General features: G+C 31.7%; 1 protein-coding gene and 1 pseudogene across 2 annotated transcripts; both read left to right on the forward strand.

The window, feature by feature from the left end:
* Nucleotides 1–283: 283 nt before the first annotated feature.
* On the forward strand, nt 284–4,390 carry LOC114411559 (annotated as a pseudogene).
* A 4,659-nt stretch (nt 4,391–9,049) lies between these two features.
* Nucleotides 9,050–19,067, forward strand: LOC114413207 (protein TONSOKU-like). 2 transcript variants are annotated; one of them, XM_028377468.1, is made up of 20 exons: nt 9,050–9,542; nt 9,628–10,425; nt 11,074–11,250; nt 12,296–12,387; nt 12,947–13,045; nt 13,247–13,713; nt 13,802–13,833; nt 13,923–14,150; nt 14,266–14,419; nt 14,805–14,921; nt 15,340–15,440; nt 15,588–15,711; nt 16,004–16,116; nt 16,562–16,673; nt 17,069–17,173; nt 17,252–17,318; nt 17,426–17,546; nt 17,656–17,823; nt 18,075–18,192; nt 18,268–19,067. In XM_028377468.1, the coding sequence occupies exons 1-20, from the start codon at nt 9,279–9,281 to the stop codon at nt 18,714–18,716; spliced, it is 3,906 nt and encodes a 1,301-aa protein (XP_028233269.1). In that variant the 5' UTR covers nt 9,050–9,278; the 3' UTR covers nt 18,717–19,067. The 2 variants fall into 2 exon arrangements, with proteins under 2 accessions (XP_028233269.1, XP_028233270.1); XM_028377469.1 differs by having other exon boundaries at nt 14,272–14,419.
* The last annotated feature ends 1,238 nt before the right edge of the window (nt 19,068–20,305 follow it).

Here is a 20,305-nt window from a genome sequence, read left to right on the forward strand (position 1 = left end):
AAGATATTTACATAAAAATTTGAAAAAAAATTAAAATTTAAATATTTTGATTAACTTAAATATTAACATTTCAAATTCTTTTATTTTATGAAAAAATTTGAAATTATTTTATGCTGCATTCTGTAACTTCTTATTTCTTTTTCTTTTCTCTGATTTCTTCTCACAAATAAGTTCTCATAAGATAAAAAGTGAATTGAGCTGGATTCCTTTTTTTTTTTCTTCTTGAAGTTTTGTGACTGGAACTAGATGCATTGTTGAAATTCATCTTCTTCCTCCTGGTGCTTTAGGATTTTGGATTTGGCTTTCTTACATTTATTAATTATTAATTAACAACTTTAATTATACATGCCATTATTTGTTGAAAGTTTGACACCTAACGAACTGTCGTCTATTATTATTGATTTTGATTCTGAAGGTAATTTCAAATTGAATGCTGATTTGGATTACATTGCGCTTTAGATGAGTTTGACGGGTGCAGGGCATTTGGAGCCCCCTGATCCTGATGTCCTTGACATTGATCCAACTTGTCGCTACATCAAGGTAATATGATTGTTAATTGTTTCTTCTCTCTTTATTTTTTCACTTTGGGACAAAAATCTCAATGCAGTAAGCTAATTCTGCCTTTTGCATTCATAACGGTACAAAAAAGTGATCGGCAAAGGAGCCTTCAAAACCGTGTATCCATTGTTTTTTGCTTTCTTAACATACATGTTTCTTTATTGATTTTGATTATTTGCCAGCATCATTATTTACAAGATAATACTTTTACTTGATCATGAACTGTTTTTGCTATGCTGAAATTAAATCATTTTTTTTACTGCTAAGCGCCATAGGATATATGCAATGTGTTTTGTGGTTTAAGACGAAGAATAGTTTTGTTATTGGAGTTGACCTTGTTTGTTTCTAACTATATATGTTTTTTCCATAATTCTTGATTAATCAGTTACAAAGCATTTGATGAAAAGTCAATGGAATTGAAGTTTCGTGGAGCCTGGTTCAGATTGACGAGGTGTTAAAGTCACCGGCTGACTTAGAGAGACTGTACTCAGAAGTGCATCTCCTGAGTTCATTAAAGCACAATAACGCAGTCAGGTTCTACAATTCCTGGATTTTGATGACAAGCGCAAGACGAGTTGTTTACTTCGGGTAGCCTCAAACAGTATGTTGACCATCCCTTTTATACATATTATTAATTTCTTTGTGCTATTTATTGTGAAATCAACCTTTCTGTTAGTGGATGCAATGCGTGATTATGGATGCGCAAAATTTCCCCGTAATATGATCCACTATCCCTTAATTACTTATACTACCCCAAACATTTGAGTGTATTTTTCAACTGAAATGGAATATTGCTATCAAAATGGAATTGTACATTTAAAATAATCCTAAGAAAACATGATTCCAAGTAGATAGTTGTCATTTTTATAATGATTGTGCCCACAGTTAAAATTAGATCTGTCTGCCGAGGACTAATCCTGATACTGGTCCATAACGATCAAAGTTGAATTATGATCCTATTAATGAAGCAAATTCAATAAAGGAACAACTAGTAGAGAAGTAACTATAAACGATAATCTTGACCAATTTAAATGATCATTTAATGTAGTTGAAATAACTATATTTTTGGTTGTTTGATCAACTAATTTTTTTTTCCTAATTGTCTAAATAGTCAAGAATTAAGACCATTCTAATGCCCCCTTCCGCCATGCATAAACTAAGCCAACAATTTGGATAAGCACCAATATAAAAGCTTTTATAAATACATATACCCCTAATACATCGAAACTCATTGTCCAAGAAAAACCATTTCAACATTAAAAACAACAAAAATGAGAGAAACATATAATAATGAATTCGAAATTGTAACCAAGCATCGCCTATTGGTTCTATTCCCGATTCATAACTAAAAAGTTTCTTTGATCCCTGCTAATTGTGGCTAAAGTTCCAGAAATTAAAAATGCCAGAATAGGAATGAAACTTAATATTATTAGAAATATCCAAAAAACATCATATTCATAAAGAAAAAACATAAAAAAGTACTCCTTAGAATGTGAAAAATATACCGGATTAGTATTAATTATTAGTGTAAAGTATAAATTCTAAAGTATAAAATTTTTAGACTAGTATCTGAATATACTACTATTATTATTATTCTATCGAATATTAATATCTTCGGATAAAAATTTACAAATTCTTTCTATTCTATTATTATTTAGTAATAGTATAGTATTAGTAATGAGATCTATTTGATCGTAAATGTAAATATTATTAGTATCTATTTGTGTTTGTTCTTTTTATATTTTGATTTTTTGTAGAATTTATTACTGGTATAGTAATCAATTCCCTAAATTTATGAATTCCTCCAACTAAATCCAATATATTTTTACCTAATTATTAATCGAGAATTTCGTGTATAGTTAAAATGACTCTCTTTTGTAAATACTAATTTGTTAAGAATTAATGGAATTGAGGAATATTAGGGCTACACGGACAAACCGTAGACCAGGTTTCGTAAAAAAACACAAGAATTAAGGTTGACTTGAAGGCTATTAAAGGATGGGCAAGACAGATTTTAATGGGTTTAAACTATCCCCACAGTCATAACCCACCCGTTATGCATAGGGACCTGAAAGGTGATAATATATTTATCAATGGCCACCAAGGAGAAGTTAAAATTGGGGATTTGGGCCTGACAACTTTCTTGGAGCGAAGTAATTCCAAGAGTATAATTGGTATACTCTTTTGTTTCCCTGTACTTTCTTTTTCCGTTATTATGTGTTGATCCTTTGCATAGTTAAAACGTTAATCTAAATTTAATCATTTTCTCATCTCATAGCTATAGGAATAGGAATAGACCTTTATTCCCAATGCTGTTTTATGTCTCTATTTGTTCTATTTACACATTAATCCCCTCTACTTGTAATATCTACACGTACATTAATCTTGGTAGGAACCCCGGAGTTCATGGCACCTGAGCTGTATGATGAAAATTACAATGAATTAGCTGACATATATTCATTTGGTATGTGCATACTGGAGTTGGTGACTTCTGAATATCCTTATAGTGAATGTAGAAACTCAGCTCAGATATACAAGAAAGTTTCATCTGTAAGTATAAGATAATTAATAACTAAGTTTTTTCTACAAGCTATTATTGATATTATTGGGTTCAACAATATTTGACTTTACAGGGTATAAAAACTGTTGTTCTTTCAAAAGTAATAGATCCAGAAATGTAATCATTTATTGAGAAATGTCTAGTCCCAGCATCCCAAAGATTGTCAGCCGATGGACCCATTTCTTCAAATGAATGGTTCAACAAATAATGGTTTTTTTCCATTGTTAGATATTGTTCTTCCCAAATTTGGAGCCTTTGAAAGTCGTTGTATGCTATCAGAAGGTCGTGCAAGTGCACATAAAGGAGACATTTCAATGGGTCTTGGTGACACCAGTGAGCTTCCAATGAGAATTCTGTATCATTAATTCTGCGGATAGCTCATGGTCAGTACAACTTACAGCTCATTTATACTATGTTACAACTCTAATTTAAATTTATTGAGCCTTGACATTTGTGTGTAGGACGAGCGAGAAATATCCATTTCATATTCTATCTTGAGAGTGATGGTGCTGTCTCGATATCAAGTGAAATGGTTGAGCAACTTGAACTTGCTGGCCATAATGTTAAATTCATAGCTGAGTTAATAGATTTGTTATTGATCTCTTGATTGGAAACCTTGCATTGCAATTGATCATTTGGTTTCTCCAAACAATACACACTCTCGGGTTAGAACCAACAGAGAAAGCTGGAGTTGGCAAAAATGCAAAGGAAGCTCAAAACATTCGACCACAACTGTGGTTGTGGCTGATGATTTAGGAAAAGAAAACTTTGATAACATGGATATTGACCAGGTTTGATCATGAGAATGCACTGGACTTCCGAAAGCAGTCATGTTCCTGCAACAACAACTGACTTCAATGAGAATAAGTTTTCTATGGTTTCATTCATGTCTGCTGAATCAGGATTTTATAGAGGGAGTCAATCCTCATTTGCATCTGAAAATTGGACATATTACTCGACTGTGAGTTCTCAGAAATAGAAAGCTTCTTTGGTTTTCCCAACATTGTTTCCTCATCTGAATCTGAGGGTGAGTTGAGAATAAAGTTAGAAATGATTGAACAGAGTATCAAGAAGAAATGAAGATTTATTCAGGAGAAAATACGATAGTACAATTTCACTAGTTTTTTTTTTCCCTTATTTTTTTGTTTAGGATAAGGGGTGGGATATCAAAGGTTTTACTAGTCTTTTTAATAGTTACATGTATCCCATCTTTTCTTTATACCTATGAAGTTACGTGTAAATACTACGGTATGAATGAAAATGTTTCCTTGTTATGGCAACTGGAAAGATGTTTTCTTTTCAAAGATCTGTCCCGTCAAATTTTTTATTAATATGGCGTAATTGACATTAATTTGAAATTATCCTAGATGTATTTAGCTTTAAAACTTTCTCTTTAAATTTTTCTTTGACTCTTATTATTAAATAGTTGACACTTGATGTATGCTAACTTAGGGTTTTGGCTTTGGTTTTGCATGATAAAAGTCATGTTTTATCCATTAAATTATTGATTTGAATGGTATTGAATTTGGTCTCTTTAAATAAATATTAAGTTGAGGTTTGTGAATGAAAAAATATGCATATAAATTAATGTGTATATATTAAAAGGATTCACACGTCACATTACAATTTATTTTTTATTATTTATAATTCATAGTTTTTTGTCTTAATTTATTAGGAGAAAAAAACTCTAATTTATTTGAAGTTTGATTGGAAAATAAATAAAATCTGATAAATAATTATTCCACCAAACATCAAATCTACATAATATCTAAAGAATTTAACCTTAATTTTAACTCATTTACTACTTTTACCTAATAACTTCATTATAACTCAAAATTGGTTTAAATGCACTCTATGTGTGCTTGCACGCATATGTAGTAACTACATAATATTAATCCTTAAATTGAATTACATGTTAAAATTGTATGCTTCTACTAGTGTGACATCCAAATTTTAACAAACTTTGTTGATACAAAACTACTGCTCATATTGATATTGATACAGCCAAAACAAAAAATAATAATTTTTTTATGAAACAAACTATTTCAACCATAGGAGAATTCAGGATGTGTGCATGGAGGTGGAAAAAAAAAATTCTGTTAACTATAATGAGAATTTCTCATTTTTTTAATATTCTAATATGTTAGTGTTGATTTCACATCATCACTTACTTATATACTAGATTTTAACTCGTACCATATATGGATTTGATGAAATTATATATATTTTTTATATATGCATTTAGTATTTATATAAAAAAAATGCATATTAATAAAATTATTTTTTAAAATATTTAATAGGATATTAAATATAATTATATTGAAATTAAGAAAGATAATTAATTATATTTTTAATTCAAATGTTGTTCAAAAAATATTAAGTCTATTCAAATTTATTTTTTATTATTCTTTGTCCAAGTAATAATAACGTAATACTTTTATGAAATGTATAAATTAAAAATATATATATGTTAAACATATAAAGTAATAATTATTTAAATTTGAGTACTCATTTTTTATTTATTTTGAATACCATGTTTACATGTATTTAAGTTTTATGTTTTTATAATTAATAAATTTTAAATAATATTATTGTAAAAATTTTAAAAAATTGACATTTTGATCATTTTGAAGATATTAGTTTCAATCATGTGATATTAATTTTTTATTTTTTTTAAGAGAGATAATAGTTCTTACTATTACTATTGTAACTTTTTCTTTGATTTTAATTTCACTACTAGTTTGTTTTTTATATATATATTTGAGATTAGTTGTTATGTAATATTTGGTTCTCAATCCTTACTTCAATTCATTAGATGATAAACTTTTATCTCTTATTTGTATACAAATGTCACTACTATTGCAATATAATTAAATAAGACATATCTAGTGATATTTTCACTGCAGTAGCAAAATGAGAGAAATAAAAATATTAAGTAAGCAAAAGCAAAAAAAACTGAACAAATAAAAAGACAGAATATAAAATACTGCATATATTAATTGATCCTTCAAAAAATATTAATGGGGTAAAGCTTTCAATCTGTCTGCAGGAAGTATGCAAAGAGAAAAATATGATATGCAAAAAGAGAAAAATGTGATTTTTATCAAATAGGAGTCGACAGCAAATCTTGTTGGCCGACAGCATTAGTCTCTACAAATTTTTGACCTAGGACAAAAAATAAAAGTCAATAACAAAATAAAATAAGTCATATGAAAAACAATATGAACAATTAAGCAAAAAAAAAAACTAAAATAAATAGAATATATCAAATACTATATTTTATTAAAGTAATTTTTAAAATATTTTCTTATAAACTATATATTTCATATTCATTAATATTTGAATAAGAAAAAAAGGAAAAAAATATAAAGTAATTAACTTATCTCTAATTTTTTAAAAGATACGAGGTTAGTTTTATAGCACATAATTATAATAATGATTTTAAAAAAATTATAATAATAATGTGGATAAATTTCATACTTATAAAATTTTTCACTCACATAATTAATATGATGTAAAGGAGGAAAAAATATTATTATTTTTTAACTTAATTATTTTGATGTCTAATTGTTTGTGTTTATATATAGATACAATATACTCAAGAATACTATGAAAAGATTATCATATAACGACTAATACTCGGTAATTGATTAGCAAAATGAAACAAAAAGAATAAACTATGATAATATGAGTAGTTAAAGTTTCCTACCTTAGAAACACTAACATGAAAGAATTTAATTTGACTTCAGTTTTGCATGTTACATATCTATTGCAATTGTTTGATACATATGCTTCTAAAGTTTCTTAATATGGTTATCCTTCGTTGCTTATCTATACAAAATTAAAAGAATAAAGAATGAAGAAATACACATGTTAATTGACCCCTATACTTCATGGAAGAATATAAAATATATAAAAAAGAAATAATGATTTTAATTATGATAATAATGAGATCAATTCATATTTTGAATAAAATTTAAATGTTATTATAAAAAGTTACAAAATTTAAATCAATTTTATACATATTTATCAATTTAAAAATTGAATGAATTATTCTTTGCCTTTAGAATCAACGGGACAATTTAATTGATAAAATAAATTAATAATACTCCTAGCATTTTAATTCGATTCTGATAACGAATGAACATTTCATAAAAAAAAGACTTTAAAAGTACATATCTTTTACATTTTACAAATAAAAAAATATAACCTTTTATTTTAAAGTTGAAAAGTATTTCATGATTTCCAACGTTATATAAATTATATCCTTTGAAAGTAACCAAATTAAATGCATTTTAATGAAATTTATTCAAAATTTAAACACATGTTTACAATTATTTTTATCAATTCATTTTCTCACATATTTTATTTTATAATATAGTTAGTATAATTTTATTTATAATACAAAATTCAATTAATTTATTTTTAAAATTCAAGAATAAAATATATATTATTGTAATTTTTATAGATATATAGATATAGAATGTTTTAAATATGTGCATATTATTACTATACATATATCAAATAAAATATATTAAATAATTATTTTTAAAAGTAAATATTCTAAAATTAAATAATTTTTCTAAAAATAATTTTTAGTTTTTAAATTAACACTGCCTTATCTCTTATTTATTTGTTTTCTCTATTTCTATTTAATAATAATAGTAGTAATAAGAATTATAAACAGTAAATTGTTGTTTTTAAAATTTAATAATATTTTAAAATGTTTCAATCTGACGGCTACAATAAAGTTAAAATTTTAATGGTGAAATATCCAAGTAAAGCTTACACAATTAAATTAAATCAAGGGTTATAAAATTAAGTTTTGATCCGATTATTCTAAAAACTTTAAATGAAGTTTACTTTTATAAATATATATAAATTAAGCTATCAATCAAGTAAATGACTATTGATGTCAACGAATACACATGACATTTTAAAATTGAACTTGTGAATACCCATATGCTCCCATTTTTGATAATATTCCAACTAAAAGTATACATGTGCTGTAATGTGTCTCTCCGTGAGTGTCTAGTAACCATGTAGGTAAGGGTGTAATTGGTGATTTGACAACAAAAAACAATAAGAAATCCGATATAGAATATTATTTCCAACGCTGTGGAATATGATGATTAGTTAATGATTTGAAATTTAATATTGATTCATTAGAACTATAGAATAAAAAAATAGAACTTCCTGCACAATATACAAAATAAACTTTGTAGCTGAATATAAACTTGTTCCACCTTATATTGATTAGGAAAAGATCATGAATGGGGTCGGAGTTTCTCTAGTTTAATAAAGCTAAGTTAGAGTTGAGTTGAAATATGTAATTCGAACCATCACTAGATTATATCTAAATATTAATTTTATCAAAGGCTAATTTAACATTTATTTTCATAAACGATAACCTGAAGAATTTTCATGTGTTATACTAATCTAAGTTTCCACGAACTCAAAGAAAACATTGCGATAGGTTGAGTTTAATTTTTTTAAACACTTATCTGCTAAACCTGTCTTGGCTGTGACGAAGCACGGAAGAGGGAGGGCGAAACCTTACTTTAATCCACCGTGTTTCCATTTATTAGCAAATTCCTAGATGCGAGACTAATGGAGGGATCTAATTTTAACTTATAATAAAATCTAGCGATTAAATTATTTAATTATAAATATTATAGGTATGAGGAACAAAACTACACAAATATAAAAAGTAAAGCGATCAAATTTGCTGTTTTTTATGGCCTGATTTTTATTGTGTTTTTTTTTACAGTGTTTCTTCTTGTGAATAAATATTTTTTCTAATTGTGTAAACAAAATATTTTTGCTAATCATTATTGTTTCAAATTACACAAACAGTCAATGTATAAAAACAAAAATTTATCCACAACAGCAATAGTAATAACAAGAGAAATGAACTATTAAACTAGTTTAACAAAAACGAAAAAAAAAAAAAAGAAGGAAAAAACAGAGAGAGAAAAACAAGGAGAAAGTATTTTTGGCGGGACACAGCAAATTCATTCGAACCTTGAATAGACGGCGCGGGCGCAAGTAACATTTGCCTTTGCCTTTGCAAATCGCACCTTACAAAGAAAAGAGAAGAGAAGAGAGTTTTCTAAATTCAGAGAGAACCCACGACGGCACCTTTCGCCGTCGTTTCGAGATGGACGCGGATCTGAAATCGGCGAAGGCGGCGTACCGGAATGCCAAGGCGGAGGGAAACCACCGGGAGGAGGCGCGGTGGGCCAACGTCATTGGCGACATACTCAAAAACCGAGGAGAGTACGTCCAAGCCCTCAAATGGCTCCGAACCGATTACGACGTTTCGCTCAAACATTTACCCGAAAAACATTTGCTCCCAACTTGTCAATCCCTCGGCGAAATGTATCTCCGCCTCGAACACTTCTCCGATGCCCTAATTTATCAGGTCAGCGCTTCACTTCTTCCTCCCAAAACCCTAGTTATTCTTCCCCTTTTAACACTGAGAGTTTTACTTTTTTTTTCCGTCACAGAAAAAGCACTTAGAGCTTGCGAGGGACGCTGAGGACGTCGTTGAGCAGCAGCGGGCGAGCACGCAACTCGGTCGCACTTACCACGAGCTCTTCTCGCGATCGGAGCACGACCACAACTCGATTCGCAATGCGAAGAAGTACTTCAAGTCCGCGATGGATCTCGCGGTGAAGCTCAAGGAGAATCCTCCCAACAGCAAGTCCTCTTTTCTCAAGGAGTACATCGACGCGCACAACAACATAGGCATGCTGGAGATGGATCTCGACAACTTGCATGAGGCGCGGAAGATTTTAACTAGAGGATTGGAGATTTGTGAGGAAGAGGAGGTCGCTGAATTCGATGATGGCCGCAGTAGACTCCACCACAACCTTGGGAATGTGTATATGGAACTTAGGGATTGGGATAAAGCTAGGAAACACATTAAGACGGATATTGTGATTTGTAACAGAATTGGACATGTTCAAGGGGAAGCCAAGGGGTATATTAATCTTGGTGAAGTGCATTACAGGACTCAGAAGTATGAAGATGCAAGTGCTTATTACTTGAAGGCGCTTGGTTTGGCAAAGAGCTTGGAGGATGAGGATGCTTTGGTAAGGCAAATCGAGCAGAATATTAAAATTGTGAGAGAAGCTGTTAAGGTAATGGCTGATATAAAGAAAAATGAGCAGAGCCTTAAGAAGCTCAAAAGAGATATAGCCACTGCCAGAGGGACACCAAATGAGCGCAAATTCTTGCTGCAGCAGAATGCAGTTCTTGAGCGCCTGGTTGAGAAAGCAAGGATGATCTCTGCGTGGGAGAAGGTATTGGCTCTATCTTTGTGTTCGGTTATCATGATTCTGTTAACCAAATGATGTCTGTCTTGGAATGGCTATTTTGTCTGGAATTTTTCCAGATTTGATGAGACAATTCATAATTTTTCCGATACACCTAGTGGGTTTCATTTCTTTAGTATGATCAATTTTTATTTACCATGTTAAGGAAACAAATGCTTTACCTGCATGGCTATGTTCCATTGTATCAATTTCTCCATTTGACCTTTTACTGCTCCCTTTTGCTACTCGTGAAGAAGTCTTCTTGGCTTGGTCTATTAATGTTGCTTTAAGGACAGATGTACACATGCTCGTGGTTTGTTAGTTATGGATTAAGCACAGATTCATTGAAGTTGTGTTAAGCATGGTTTGTTTCATTGTGCAATTTATTCAATTGAAAACCTTTCATGATTTACTTTAAGGAAAATGTAAGACTTTGTTCAGTAATATATTGAAGTTTGAGATTTATGCACGTATTTCTCGCAGACCTGTAGGTATAACTATATGATGTTTTCCTCCGCATTTGATAATTTAATGACTTATTAGTATTATGTGGTGAATGCAGAGACTTTTTGAAGCTAAGGTATGTTTAGTAATTCCTTAAGTGTGACCTTTCTTACTAAACAATATTTTGTTTAGCATTGTGAATTTGCAAAGGAGAAGAAGAGAATAGCAAGTGAACTCTGTGATAGGCAGAGACTGGCTGATTCATATCTGGATGTTGCAGAATCATACCAGAAACTCAGAAAATTCAACAAAGCAATCAAGTGGTACAAAAAGAGTTGGGAAATGTACAAAAATATTGGTAACTTAGAGGTAACCTTTTCATCATTCTATGACATTTTTAACACTTTCTTTTTTCCTCCATTTCAACCTAACCTTATTCAATATATCACAAATCTGAATTTAGAAACATCCATGATTATTTCAAATAATTGGTAATATGAATTCATGTTTGATTCTACTTATTTTTGGAGAATTAATAACTTGTTTCTTTTAGCTTCCTGAAATAGCTTTTGAAAAATATGCAATTATTTTTCTAGAATTAAGCTGAACAAAATATGCTTTAAGTAAATTGCAAAATGAGGGTTTAAAGACTCCAAGCCACTAATTATACATTCAATCTTCAGAATCTATATGATTAAGCCTATAATTTATATACAAAATCAAGAGGAAGTAACTTTAAATACATCCATTACCCATAAGCACAAAACATGAAAATTCTGAGATTTAGTTGCTTGCTATCAATGAAACATGGACACTTCAAAAGAGGAGCAATGTACATGTCAAAGAGAAATTAAGTAATAGAACAATCTAACTAAAACATAACTTGTGACACAGAAATTAAATCTATGCAGTAAGATTTATTTTGGAAATGCTTTATAATAAAACCGTGGTAAATTATTGTAGTATACTCACTGTACATAAGAATTACTTCCATGTTATGTTAGTCAGACATGTGTCTAATGTTAGGAAGTCCTACATCGCTTGTCTCAATTCTCGGGGTGCAATTTATATATCTGTTGGACAACTTCAATTAGAGTTAATTGGTTTAAAGCTGAAATCTAACATTGTATCAAAGCCTATAGCCCATCTTGGTTCTCACTTATTCTAGTAGGCTCGCTTGTTTTGGTAGAGATTTGGGGGGGGGGGGGGGGTGTTAGGGAAGTCCTACATTGCCTGTGTGACACGACACTTCAAATCGTTCCTGATGGAACGCTTAAATTTTTGTGTGCATGTCAATGTCTTACGTTACTTAGTATCCAGAGATAAATGTAGGTGAAATAGTTTGTTTGATTTTTTTTTTTTTTTGTGTGTTGTCACTTGGTTAATTCTTATGCTTTGCTAATAATGATTATAGGGGCAAGCAATGGTGAAAATTAATATTGGTAATGTTTACGATTCTACTGAAAATTGGAGAAAAGCATTGGATGCATTTCAAGAGAGCTACAGGTAATTATATCCATATAACTTTACTGAATGATTTTATTTCTTGAAATCAGTGAAGGAAGAGGAAATAGTTGGTAATTATAAGGGAATCTCCAAGTAGCTGAATTTATGTTGAACTCAACATGCTCGACTTGATGCAACTTGGTTGCATAAGACACATGAACTATGTACTGTAAGTTGAACACAATAGTTTCCTCAGGCCTGATGCAACTTGGTTGGGGGTACCACTATTGTTTTGTGAATCATGAATGAAAATTATTAGAATAAGAATTTTCCCATAATGTAATTTCCATTCCTTGCCGTGTTGATGACCTAGTCTAGTCATACTGGTTTCTTTTTACAAATTTTCAGAAGTCATTGTTTTGATAGAATATGTTGGCTGTTACAAAGTTATTTTCAGAAGTCAGTGCTTCAGCCAATACTAGAATGAAACATGACCACCTACTAGTCTACTACTTATATGACTTATCCTTGCTTAGATTTTCTTAAAAAATACATCCATGTTGGCATCCTTTTGATGATCTTATATGAACTGTGTTGATTTGATTGCATCATATTGCAGTATCGCAGTTGAAGCAGACCTTCCTGATGTGCAACTCTCTGCCTTGGAAAATATGCATTATAGCAACATGATAAGATTTGATGATGAGGATGAAACCAGGTAACTGGTTCATGGAAATCTGTTTCCTTATATATACATTTCTTGCAGTTTTGTTGAATTACTCAGGGATCCATTTAGTATTCAAACCTCTGGAGGCCAAAATCTCATACTCTGAACTAAATCCATTATGTTGTTTCCATTATCATGGGTCCTTCTGATGGACATGTAATATTAATGCTGATCAATTGTGGTCTTTTATAGGAGGTTGAAGCTTCTAATCGATAAACTGAAGAAATCAGAAGAAAAAGAGGCAGAAGCTAAAAGTATGCCGGAGGATTTTTGCTCTGAAACTGATACCGAAGCAGATGATTATCTGTCAAACAGTGGGTCTGATGATTTATGCTTTCCAAAGACAACTTCTCGATCAAAAACTCTAACTACTGGAGAAGAAATGAAAAATGACATGCCTCTCATGTCAGTCTATCAGTCCATAAAAGGCTCATCCAAAAAGAAAGCAGGCCACAAAGAAAGTCTTACCAACTCTACCAAGCAAGATGAGCAGTCACCCAGTAGTCTGAAAAATCAAACCAGCGATCATCAGACGGTTGTTAGTCGTAAACGTGTCCGTGTAATTCTTTCTGATGATGACGATGATGATGAGGAAGTGGAGTGTTCAAGCAGAAAGAATCATCATTGCCCAGTGGAGGACTTACCCACTTATGATGCCAGTATGTTTTCTTTGTTACTTGCTTTGCTCTGACCCAAACTTTCCCTTGTACCAATATTGTGCTCTGATTGATACTTGCCTGATTGCAGTTAAGACTAAAGCCAGTCCTTGTAAAATTCAGGTAAAGAAATCTCCACTTAGTTGCGTGTGTGAGCTTTTGTCAAGTATCCCCATGTGAATGCCTAGTCTTTTTGGTTTTTGGGATAGCAGTTTATCTCAGAGAATGGATCCAAGTTTACAATAAATGTTGAAGAAAGCAGTTGTTCTTACAAATGTTCAAGTCCACATACAGTCACAAAAACTGGCAGACACTCCAGGTCTTTGAGCAATGATATAGTTGCTGAACCTGATTTTCCTATTGGCTCTAAATGTGGTACTGATGTCTCTGGCAAACAAAACGATATTTCCCAGCCCATGTTGCATCATTCCCAAAATGACGTAAGTTCTACTGTTATTTCATGAGTATGAATATATTTAGGGTTCATTCCTTTTGCCAAATTGTCATGCTCATCTAATTGATATTTTTCTAACTTGCTGCCTCTGTATTTTCTAGCTCCAGCAATATATTACATGCCGGATTGGGAATGATCTAATACATGTAGAAACAACCTTGTGTGCCACTGGTGATCAGTTGAACATTGACTCTTTGAAGGCTGCAGTTGCATGCTTATATTATCTACAATTTCCAACTGAAAAGAGATCAGAGGGTAGGCAGTTCCTACTTTGAAGTGTTTTCTATCACTTTATAATATTAGCATAGAAGATCCCAGTTGTCTTGAAAATTAATTTGGTATGAATTGTATAAAAGATAAGAAGGAAGAGGGTTTGGGGTATTCTGGCTTTGCATATAAATGGTGACATTTGCTCCTTGTTGTAATAAAATAAAAGATTGGTGCCCCTCTGGTAAAATATCACAATTTGGGAAAAACTAATCAAAACCAGGATTTATGGTTAATTTCTTCTTTGTTTATCAACTTTGATGTTATATCAACTTTTTATACATTTATTTATTTATTACAGTTTTCCTTCTGTTGATATTCTTTTCCTGCTGAGTGCACTTGACTGTACTTACAGTTACAAATTTATGAATAGGTTTGTTGCCCATTATTGAGCATATAAAATGTGCTGGAAGAGATTTAAAATCCCTGGAAACTGTTGAACATCTGAAGGAAGTTCTGGGAAATAGCATGGTTGAAGCTTCTGTTGATGGTATGTGATTCTTATTCTTTTTGTTTATTCAGTGATATCACCATTCAATTTTTTATGCCATGCCCTTTTTTTTTCTTTTTCTTATCTGGCTTCTTGACAAGAAATTTATCTTCAATATATTTAACTACTTGCACATATGTTGACATAAATATTCAAATCTCTAGACTAGTTGCAGATGGTTGATGGTTGTTATCTATTGATAAAAAAATTAACATTAATCTGACTCATCACTTGATATTCATTGATCTTGCAAACTGCAATTTATGTAAGCAATAAGCATAGGAAGTTGACATCCGAAGATGTATGCATCATTTGGAAAATAGGCAGTTATAGGCTTATGCTGTATTTAACATCAATTTTTAGCTTTCCACTATCTATCTCTAAGAGAGATAAGCAAATGATTTGTTATCCTTCACAGGATGGATTCACAAGTGCCTGATAAAAATGTATGTAGACGGCTGCAAGGAGTTGTCTGAGGTACCAAACATCAAGGTACTGAAGAAGCTTTACAATTTAGAGGTAAGGAGGGATCTTAGCTGTATCAATTCTTTCATAGCCACTGCACATTGACAGATATGCCATCACATTTTCAGATGTTGGATTGAATTTGTTTCTTTCTCTCTTTTTTTTTTTTTACAACTGCTTTTGGCTTATTATTGTCAACAGGTTTCAGATGATGAAATTGTTGTGTCTGACTGTGACCTGCAAGATTTGTCTATTACACCATTGATAAATGCACTGCATTCCCAAAAGTCATTTGCAATGCTTGATCTCTCTCACAATTTGTTAGGTACAATTTTTTTCCTGGTTTGTGGTTTTTTTTTTTGTCGTAGATTGTGCAGTATTTGCCTTGTCATCAAATTGTCTAGTAGTTGCCTTTTCTTTTGGTATGTTTCCTCAGGAGCATTTTTTATGGTTCTCAAGTCTCAAATTCCATCAACTACGTCTGTTAATCAGTACTTTTGTTGGTGACTAGTGAATGGTTTGAAAACTAAAACCATGAAAAGAATTAAAATAGATAAAAAATAACGAGGGAATCTATTAAATAGTTTTAGCCTTTTATTGAGTTGATAATATTTTAGGAAATGGAACAATCGAAAAACTTCAAAAGGTGTTCACAGCATCAGGACAATCTTATGGTGGGTTAACTCTGGATTTGCATTGCAATCGATTTGGCCCAACAGCATTGTTTCAGGTATGATACTACTTGCAACCCTTTTGATCTTTGCTTGTTTCTCTTCCCCTTGTTCCATGTTTCTAACATTGGATCTTGTTAAATCTGATTTTTAGGTATGAGGTTTGAAATGATGGTTGCTCTAAACCTTTTTTTTTACAGAAAAAATATCTTAAAATTTTTAACTCGTAAATATAATGGATGCATACACTTGATGTTAGTTGTGATATTTTCTGAAAAAGAACAAATTTTCATGTCTTAAATCACCGAAATATCAGCTGAGTTCACCTGCCTTGTCCCAACCAAAGGCCATTTTTTCAATAACTTTCAAACCTAACTAATTAGTATTTACACAATGATAATCTATTCATACAATTCTTGATTAATATAATAAAAGAATGCTTTTCTCTTTTTGCATGACTAATCTCAAATTTGCAAATGTATTAACTTTGCTTGTTCCTGTCAGATTTGTGAATGTTCACTGCTATTTGCTCGACTAGAAGTGCTTAACATTTCTGGAAACCGTCTTACTGATGCATGTGGATCTTATCTTTCAACAATCTTAAAAAACTGTACAGGTAAGATGCATGACCTGAAGCTCTGCCAATTTGAATAAGTTATCTCCTTAAGAATGCTGATTGCCATGTTGTTCCCTCCTCTTTCTAGTACAATGTTGTTAAATGATGGCAGAATGGTGTGGTGGATTTTTTGCCAACCGCCATAGACAATTTGTGAAGGGAGACCTGCCATGTCAGTGCCATAGGCCTCAATGGCATGTTTATATGGCTGAATTTTGGCCTTGTGCCATCTGTCGTTGACAACATTGTTCTAGTATACATGGTCTCACTCTAAGCTATGAAAATGTTTATATCAAATTTATGCTATGATGCACTTATGGTCTCAAATCTGCTTGTATGGGGATTCCTGCTTTAGATATCTCCCTACTTCTATTTACTTACATTCTGTTGTGTAGCTCTTTGTAGCTTGAATATAGAGAACTGTTGTGTCACATCTAGAACTATTCAAAAAGTTGCGGATGCATTGGACTCAAGATCTGTACTTGCCCATCTATGTATAGGTATGATGAATCTATCATTCTCTTTAAATCCCAGATACAAGTAATCTTACAGCATAATGGGTAATCTAACTTTGACAGGATACAACAGCCCGGTATCTGGAAATGCTATAATTAATCTTCTGTCCAGACTTTCTACCCTGAAAAGGTAAAATCAGTTGTACCAATGTCACCATCCATCTCGACATATCATCTTTGCATAAATTGTATTTTCTTAGAGCATACATAAATTTAAATTAAATTTGCCCATTATAGGTTTTCTGAGTTGAATATGAGTGGTCTAAAACTAGGCAAACCAGTTGTCGATACCCTCTGCAAGCTTGCAGGGACCTTAACTTTATCAGGACTAATACTTGGGGGGACGGGTATTGGAACTGTGAGTAAAACCTATCTCCAACTGCATGTTCACATTACTGTATCATTATGGTTTATTCTAGCATGCTTTGCCCACTTGATCTTCTAATGATAGAGGCATTATTCTGCAGGAAGGAGCAACAAAATTAGCAGAATCATTGCTCAAAGGAACTGAAGAGTTTGTGAAACTTGACCTATCATATTGTGGTCTAACATTTAACTTTGTTTTAAACACCAGTGTTAATTTTTTTTGTTCTGTCATAGAGCTGAACCTGGAAGGAAATCCTATCATGCCTGAGGTTTGTTGCCTTGACTAGATTTCTATTGCTAATATTATTGTAATGCATGCTTCCTTGGCTGGTTTTATTTGAGTGTTACTATGTATTACTTCAACACTCAAAATAGAATCTGGCTTTTCATACTATTTCTTTACCCTTAAAACACTGGCTTGCAGTTTATAGATTTAGGTATAGCTGTGGCATTTTGGTGATAATTTTGAGTTTAACCAGTTTCTTATCCATGGTTTGTTCAAATTCTCTAATGAATACAGGGCAGCAATGCTTTATTTGCTCTCCTCGTAAACCCACAGTGCTGTCTAAAAGTTCTGGTCCTTAAAAAGTGTCAACTTGGGCTTGCTGGAATTCTTCACATAATTGAGGCTCTGGCAGGTAGGCATTAAATTATATTTGGTTGTTTCATTTTTTGCATCTTCAATTGTTTGATGATGTTGTTTCTTTTATCAGAGAACAGCTGCCTTGAGGAACTTAATCTTGCTGATAATTCTGTTCCAACGGAAGTTTCTTCTCTACAATATGATTTATCGGTAAAAAGCTGCTCACAAAACCCAGAGCAGAAACTTGATACTATTAAAGTTGATGATAATGAAGATATTCCAGTAGAAGCAGCTGCATCTGGACTTGACGACAGCTGTGTCAGTTCATGTCAAAGAAATTCATCTCCCGAGTGCCATTTCACGCAACAGTTTTCAATTGCTATTGGTAAGGCAAAGAACTTGCAATTACTAGACCTTAGCAATAACGGTTTTTCTGCACAACCTGCGGAAGCATTCTATGGTTCATGGGCGACTTTACGACCCCTTTCAAGTCAGAAGCACATTACTGAGCAGATTATTCACTTCTCAACGAGGGGAAATAAGTGCTGCAGAGTGAAACCTTGCTGCAAGAAAGTTTGATATGTTGCTCCCATGTTAATATCCCGATCAAAAAAATAAGAGGCAGTTCATCAATCAATGTTCGAGAGCATTTTTATGAATAAAAAGGCGTTTGCTGCTTTATATATATCTGTGATATCAACAGCTGAATTTATGCATGTCACTTTGTAGTAGTACAGCACAGGTCGTCTAACGTCATTTATCATGTCAGGCACGTCCTTAAAGGTTAAAACGTTCATCTTAATCACGTGTATATATTATTATGCGGATTGGACAGTCTGACTAGCTTCCCATTTTGATCTGTCATGGTTAATCCATCAAGAAAACAAGTTGGGATGGATAAATTTATCTATAAAATTAAATTTTACTAGTTAGATTTGAAACTATGCCCGCGTAGTTCATTTTAAAAGTATAGGATAGTCGAGTTCACTATGCCCTCGAAAAGGTTAAAAATGATTCTCTCACCTCCCTACGGAAGGATTTGAGATACATACCAGGCGAAGAGAGAAAACAAATGAGAAAGGTAATAAAAACAAAGATAAAAAATAGTGTTAAAACAATATAAGAAATGAAATCTGAAAAAACTCAGCTTTTAAAAAGTAGAGAAAGAAAGAAGAGTAAAAAAGTGTAGCTAAAATTAAAATTAAATTAATTATAATGTGCATGCTCGGTACCTTATGATAACTTATTCAGTGTTCCACACGATGGTGGCACCGCAACTACAGTGATTATCCCAACGGTGGAAAAAATTAAAAACATCTCAAACTAATGAAGTAAAGAAAGTATCAAAGGAGAAAAATACATTCCCCTAATTACTGAATAGCTCTTCGTGTAGGCAGCAAAAAGAATTACTGAAGAGTTCACGCATCTTGATGATGAAACTCAAACACCAATCAATTATACTCTCTGATTATTCCATATGCTGAAATAATGCTGCACATTAAGCGTGGGTGAGTATCATTCAAAAGTTCTTTTCTAGTATTTACTTCTCTGAATAAGAATCACGAATGCTTTGAGTATGAGAAATGATAAATTTCAAAATTGAAATTTAATGATTGGGAATATTCTAAAATGAAATCTAAATGTGTAATTATACACATGAAATAATAAGAACAATTACTGTCCCAAGATATTGTCAGTCTTAGGTTGTTTTAATTAGATCAAGAAAAATTAATATAATTTTTTTTACAAAATTAACCTTATATTATCATTAATTTATTTATAGATTTTGTTATCGTTTATTAATATCATAAGAGATATAAATAAAAAACAATTAATGTTATATTAAAAAACTAAAATAATAATTATTTTCTTTCTCAATCCATTCTAAAATAAAGTTGACAAATATTTTTTTAATAGAGTTTGAGGAATGAGGTTAGAAGTGACTCTGTTTTTCCTTTTGGAAAGCTTATATGTGACTCTCTTAAACCATTGTATTCTGTAAGGTTTATAATAATGTTTGAGGGAAAAAAAATCTAATAAACCAATTGTAAACCAAATAACAACATTCAGTAGGTTATAGAAGTCGTTATACATTGTATTCCTATAATAATGTTTGACCTTTCAAACTTTGCTTCCAGCCGGTTTTTGTTTACAGAACCTACGACAAT

The sequence above is a fragment of the Glycine soja genome, chromosome 5, assembly GCF_004193775.1.
Source record: "Glycine soja cultivar W05 chromosome 5, ASM419377v2, whole genome shotgun sequence".
NCBI classification, from domain to species: domain Eukaryota; kingdom Viridiplantae; phylum Streptophyta; class Magnoliopsida; order Fabales; family Fabaceae; genus Glycine; species Glycine soja.